The sequence below is a fragment of the Orbicella faveolata genome, unplaced genomic scaffold, assembly GCF_042242905.1.
Source record: "Orbicella faveolata isolate gen_17 unplaced genomic scaffold, um_ofav_v1 contig_3, whole genome shotgun sequence".
In the NCBI taxonomy this organism is placed as follows: Eukaryota; Metazoa; Cnidaria; class Anthozoa; order Scleractinia; family Merulinidae; genus Orbicella; species Orbicella faveolata.
The window spans coordinates 8,645,977-8,653,005 of record NW_028301558.1 but is presented as its reverse complement, the minus strand read 5'-3'; the positions used below and the strand labels follow the sequence as shown (position 1 = coordinate 8,653,005).

The 7,029-nt window shown below is 39.4% G+C and overlaps 1 protein-coding gene and 1 pseudogene across 1 annotated transcript; one reads left to right on the top strand and one right to left on the bottom strand.

Annotated features, from left to right (window-relative positions):
- The first annotated feature begins 727 nt into the window (after window positions 1-727).
- Window positions 728-2,054, top strand: LOC149106253 (uncharacterized; annotated as a pseudogene).
- On the bottom strand, window positions 1,246-3,990 carry LOC110059135 (beta-1,3-galactosyltransferase 5-like). Its single transcript, XM_020765816.2, has one exon. The coding sequence runs from the start codon at window positions 3,820-3,822 to the stop codon at window positions 2,794-2,796; it is 1,029 nt and encodes a 342-aa protein (XP_020621475.2). The 5' UTR covers window positions 3,823-3,990; the 3' UTR covers window positions 1,246-2,793.
- Window positions 3,991-7,029: the final 3,039 nt, after the last annotated feature.

Here is a 7,029-nt window from a genome sequence, read left to right as displayed (position 1 = left end):
TACGAACTCCCTGTTCGTGCCGAAATCGAGATATTTATCAGTGTTATTTAGTTTTGTGGTTGGAATTTCGGGTGGTTTTAAAAGCAGCTGAGAGGCAAATCTAAGTTCTGGGAGACGTAAGACGGATACCGCGGAAAACGAAATCTTTGTCATTGATCAAGCCTATGTCGTATGAAAGTAGACTCAAGTCCCTGGTTTCCATAAACGAAGTCATTTTTGTAAAGACACCTTGATGCTGCACACCCCGTTTCCAGTCCGCACTGCGCACTCTCGAGAGTTTGTTTACGTTTTTTGTTTTGTCTCATATAAGACATCACAAAATGTAAACATTTCGCAACTACTTACATGAAGTAAATGTAAAATTTCATGTCAACCGCCATTATGGACGTGAAGCTTTTTGCTTCTTTCTCATATCACTTGATGAAACAACTTCGCAGCTGTGAAAATCAATGAAGCTGTTGGAAAAAGAATTTGAAAGGTCTCAAAGATAAGAAATGTGGTTCGTAACGAATAACATCGATTCGCATTCCATCGAGTGAGACTTTTAATGTTGATAAACATTATGGTGCTGAGACTACGCAGTACGGACTGGAAACCATCTTTAAGTTGCCGTACAGCGAAATCTTTAATAATCCGTTTGAGTTTTTCGAAAAAAACGGCGTTGTCAGCCTAGTCCCTTACGGCCAAAGTAGCCGTAGTAGTAGCACGCCGTAGCGTATCTTAAATTTCAAAGACGTGGGAAATGCTGTTCGATTAACTACTAAGCCTGGTCTTCCTCTAGTGTCTGGGTTTGAGCGAAGTGGCTGAAACTTCTTAGAATTTAATTCCAGGAAGATCCTTGTAATTGGAATCTTCATAGCTTGCCGTCCAGAACTGCTAGTCAACTGTGTATTCTTAGAGTATGCATGTATACTGGGCACATCAAGATCAGCTCAGTGATCTCTTCGAACCTTTGATGATGTCACTATTTCTGTAGGGATTGGAAGTGTGGGGCTCGGCCTTTCAAGGCAAATATTTAGATCGGATTGAAACCTTCATTAGGCAAGCCTATACATCTGGCTATACAAATAAGATCATCCTGTTGTCTAACATAATAAAGATTAGAGACAGTGCTCTGTTCAACCGAACCACCAGTAATAATGGTCGTGTAATGTATCACTTGCTTCCACTTAAACGTAACAGGGCTTGTAGAGACGCGGGCCATGACTTCATGCTGCCTAGATTGAACACTGAACAATTTAAACATCCTTTTGCGACTAGATGTCTTCTAAGATTTATTTCTTAATATCATTGTATGATGTAACTTAATTTTTCCGTAGCTTTGTAGTTTTGTAATACATATGATTGGTTTTGAACTTAGAGTAGTTTTCAACTGAGTGCCCGAAGTAATCCAGCAATTATTTTGGTTTTAGCTTTGGTCTTGGTTTTACTACGATTTGAGATTGACTGAGTAGTCTAATTAGTAAGTAGTTGGTTTGGTTTTGGTTTTACGACACTCTCTTAAAAACCGCTCTTGTTCATTATTGATTATAGTAAGTCACATGAATGCCATGTCTGATCTAAACCTAAATCGAATTTTATGGAGATAGGGCTTATACCACGTATGACCCTAGATTGTAGAATCAGGGACGGAAACCCATAAAACGTAAAAACGAATAGAAAAAAAAGCTACTAAGAGCTCGCTTGTAAGCCCGCTCAATTCAAAATACGCTCCGTCATCTCTGGGAATAGCTATTACGTTTGACATTTGGAAACCGAGCAATGTTGCTACATTTAAGAGTACTTTAGAAACTTATCTTTCTAAAAGGTTTGTTAATATAGAGCGGTCTTATTCAGTCATTAACAGGATTGATGTGCTATATCATCTTTTTTTAACTGTACATATTTTTGTAAAGCGCCACGCACAAAAAGTGGATGGTGTGCGCTATAAAAGTGTTTCATCGTCATCATCATCATCATCATCATCATTATTACTATATTATCTTTAAATAAAGATTATTATTATTGAATACGTTTTCGATGTACGTTTAAAAAATTAAAAACAAAATGTGGTACTATGTGGTACTTTGAATACAAGAAGTAAAACACTATATCCAGCCAATAACATTGTATTTTCACGATTAAACGCTGGGTGTTCAACTGAGTTGGACTGAGTTGCAATCGTAAACAAAATTATCGTGTACCAATTCGAGGTAAAATAAAGCATTTAGAGTATAATGAAAAGTCTATATATGGCTGCCAAAAGTACTAAATAAACACCCTCGCTTTATAACAACCTGGTCGAAAAAGCTGCAGGAAACAAAGACCAATAGAGAAAATGCGGTTTGTACTTCACCGGTGCATTAAATTTGACCCGGCAGCTTCAGTTTTCGTGTAAAATATGGTAGCTTTTACTAAAAGTAATGAAGATTTCTTCCAATTAAAATAGCGCTTGCTACTGACGGAATTGTTTACATGTTACCTGAGGTTAGCATAAGACTCTGCGTTGAGAAGGAATCATGTTGGATACAAATTGACTTTGACAGTTAGCATGAGATCTAGAGAAACTTGACACATAATAAATGTTCTAGCACTTTGAGTGTAATATTTAGTACTTTTGACTTGCAAAACGTACAAACATTCTTGTAAAATTAAACCAACGTCGCCCCAAAAGTGTTTAAAAGTTGTCATATTTCTCGGAACCGTTGATCTTGCTATGACCTTTAATATTCAGAAATGTTATTTTTGTAGTTCGGTCAGAAACTGAATCGCTTAAATATTGTAAAGAAAAATTTGCCTTTAGGTAATCAGGCGTCAGAAGTATGATCCCAGTTTTGTGCCATAAACAAAATCTTCAGAGTGCAGACGAAACAGTTTGAGTAAGCACTGCCCAATAGCTCGATGTAGTACAAGAGTATTTGCCACATAGTTACAATCGTCGACATCATAACTGAATGGGATGATGAACCCATCATGGCCCACTGGTGTTACACCAGATCTGTTAGCAAGCATTCCAATATACACATCGTCCATTCGAAAGGGCTTAATCACATCAAATAGAGGAACCAGACAATGGACTACGTCCCAGGACATAACAATGCCAGCACCACTACAGAAATCTGTGTAATATGTACGATTGTACTCTTCATAACTGATCTTAAATTTTCCATCTCGAGCTGCTTTAACATTGTGGTGTAGTTTGCCCATAAAGAGCCCTTGTTTTGGTGTTGATCTTCTTCGCAAGATTGTCACTAAATCTTTGGTGTTAACCAGCACATCGTCGTCTGCTTTGAGAAGGTAAGAAAAATTACAGTATCTGGCCGCCCATTCGAAGGCCATCTGTATCTTCAAACTCTGGTTCCAGTAATGTTCATAATAATCCGCACGAATCATGTCGCCATAGATGCTATCTTCTCTTTTGAGCAAATCTGATTGTGTTTGATTCCTTGTCTGACCAAGGAGAAAGTATGTCTTCCACTGAGTGGCTTTGTTGTTATCAGCGCCCCAAGTTTGACGAATAAAACTTCTCCTTTCCAAATTTGCCGGTGCAGACGAGACCAGGATAAGAAGGAAATACTTCCGTGTACAAGCAGTCTTGGTAATCAAAGTAGTTTTGTGCCATAGAGTTGTTTTCCAAGATTTACAATCGTGGCGAGGAGTAAAGTTGTTCGAAAGAATAGGAGACTGCACAATAGAGTAGGAAGACCAGTTGATGCTGTGCCCAGTGGCCAATGCTGTTATTACAGCAGACACTATTATTCCAGCAAGATGAAGTTCAGTTCTCGAGAGAAACATCATTTTCCATGGTAATAGTACTAGATCGTATTTTAACTTGCGATGCATGTTTTGAGTCTGATCAGCATTAGTTGACCACACTGCTCATTTGGTTAGTAACAAATCCTTTCTTTCGAGTTCGAGCTCCTCCTAGAAACAAAGTAATTTTATTGGTTTGTTAACAGGAAGAAAAACAATAAGTACTTATTTACAGAGTGGAAGCTTTAACTTGGACTGGACCTTGTTGTGGTGTAGAAGCTTGCGTGGTTCAATGATATCAAGAGCTGTGCTGACTGGGGTGTATAGTAACCCTGACATGTTCAACCATGTCAGACATTTCTTGAGTGGGAGTCCTGACAAAAGCAGTCCAGCAGTTTCTAGATCTGCTAAATCAGGTTGAGCAGAGGACCAGCAACCCCCTGCCATTAACAATCAATCCACTTCAGAAACTACTTCAGTAACAAATGCTATCCGGGCTCGGACTGGTAGGAATTTGTGATGGATGGAAGTTGTTGCTGTGTAGCCTTCTGCTCCACTCACAGGAGCGAAGACGATGAGTGAGAGAGTACCGAGTGGGAGAACCGACGGAAAATAATTGGTTCGAGGTCGTGCGTCCTGACCGAGAGCCAAATATTTTCCCGTCCAGTCAGACCTCAATCAGTCAATAAGTGGTGGAACGAGAACGCGGGCATAGCAGCATTGGCCTCGTTTGTGGTTGGGCCAAAACTCTTTTACATCATCGATGTAAACTTTCGAGGTCACGAAAAGCGGAAGTTCCCTTAATTTTTGTGTTTAAACACTGTAAAGGTAACTGGTGTATAATAACAACCACTTACAGGTGAATAAGTGTCAGCGATCGCCCCGCACTATATCAATAAAGCCATAAAGATATGGTCAGCGGAACACAACTCTCTCTTCAAATCGTATCAGAACGTGCCCACTGTTGTTGTAAATTTTGATTGATCAAAAAAAAAAAATGGTTAACTTTTTTGATGTCATGTTAGCCTCTTTTTGCTGCATGTCTGTTGACTACCAACTCCTCTCGCCAGGTTATATTATAGGGCATAAAAAATGTTCCTCAAGCTATTTTTTAAGCCCTCTGATCTATTGAATTGTGCAAGAATGTGCTAAGAGCAATTTGAACAACTTAGTAAAAATCATAAAAAAACATAAAGGGTTACTCACCATAATTTGAAGTTTACCCGTTTGTTTATTTTCAGTACAACCTTTACCCGTTGTTGAAAACTAAACTAATATTGATCAGATAAATTTTCGTTCTTCCAATTCCAAAAAAGCCAAGCCAGATTTATCAACAGTTTGATGTACAAGGTAAAGATTCATCCAACCATACGAGCTCAAGTTTGAGCGGAAGAAACCATGTGTTGTTTGGAAAATAAAAAAAAGATAAAAATGTGACGAGGCATCTCGCATCACGGTTAAAGTGCACCTAACCCCCAAATTTTTTTTTCGCTAAAACAAATCTAGACTTTATTTGAAGCATTTGGGCGAAGAAATTTTTGAATTTGGTTGAATCCTCGATTTTCTATGCCCTTTCAAAGTCGCGCTTGAAGTGTTTCACGACCGCGTTTTAGGGAGTCTGGGGCGGCGGTACCTGATGACGTCTACCCAGGAACCAAACACAATAGCGCCTCAGTCAACTCACTGTATTTGCTCGAGAAAATAGAATGCAAAACTAATCGTACCGATGTATTTTGGGACTAAAACGTCCAAGTTTTGTCTCAGAATCATTTCTTTTTCGTCACTGGAGTCAGAGTTAAGTTTCGATTCGGAAGGCTCCGAAATAAACTTCGATCGAGCACGTTCGACAACTCTGAACTCACTGCTTAGAGCTTTGAGAGCAATTTACAATATTTCAAGCGACGACGGGGAAGACGTCTTTGCGGACGAGCTGCTTGTATATTAGGAATGGAAAGCTAGATACGAAGTGGAGGAGCAGGCAAACGAACAGCAGGAAAGAAAACTCAAGGCCTGCTTTGGATGGTAATTTCGTCAACTAAACATAAGATTCCCACGCGTGTTTATAGCCCGTTTACATTTGTCCTTACCGAGAATGTATTTTGTCAAGGTTCTGTTAAATCCAGTTTGTGTTTTACTTTCAGTTGAATGCTTCATGTTTATAAGAGCGACGTACGTGTTGCAGTTTTCGAGACTTGATGACCTCCAAAACATTGGCTTCGATCGATTGAAAATCGTATTGTTTGGAGCTGTATTTTTGAAGCTGCGGGAAGCAAGGCGGAAGGAAACATTTCATGCAATTACCGATTTCACATTGTCACACGTTTTAAGTCGTAACTCCAAATAACCAATGTAAATTGTTCTCAAAGTTTGCAGTGAAATTCGTCGGATAAGCGAAAAGGGTGTGTTCCCTAAGCGGTCCGCAGATAATGTTACGCGGTCATATTTTCGACGCTATTGCACAGAATCTTTGTCACACTGCTGATTTCCAAACCTTCGAAAAACTCTGTCAGTCTAACAATTTTGTTATCATGTAATTCTAGAGGATTAATCTTCGACTTTCATCTAAATCGAAAGAGAAATAAGTGTTGGTTAGCGGCGTACAGTTGCGATCTATTTACATATCAGTATAACGCTTCTTGATCATGACCGGATCACACAACGTTGCCGGTTATGTTATAAATACTGCGGGATTGGAAGATATAGGTTGTCGGTGGTATTTCTACAAATTGCTGGTTAGCTTTAAGCAGAAAATTTATGAAAATAGCGTTCGAAAGTCTGCGGAACAAATTCCAGTGAGAGTTCTTCAATGGTTCTCACAGATTCAGTTCGCTTGTTTCGGTTCGACAAAATCAACCATCGTTTACGTCTTTATTGCACCATTAGCCGATCATCGTCTGTAAATTGTACAGTATATCTTTCTTTAAATCTGGAATATTGCTGCAACAGCCGATAGCACCTCTGGAAGGCGTTTCTGCGCACTTTTCGAATGTGTATTGCACCATCCTGAAGGAAATGAGACGAAATGAGATATCCAACCTTCCTGGGTAGACGTCACAAGAGCCGCTGGACCCATTCTCCTCAAACTCGGTCGTGAAACAAAATGGCGGTGTTTTGGAGCTATTTTCGAGATTTCGTCGTGGCACAGAAAATCGAGGATTTAACGGAATCCAAAAATTTTTTCGCAGAACTATTTCAAATAATAAGTAGATTCGTTCTAGCGAAAAAAAATTTTGGGGGTTAGGTGCACTTTAAGGCGATACCTGCAGGGCGAGCCACCAGTTGCGCGAGTGAGAATTG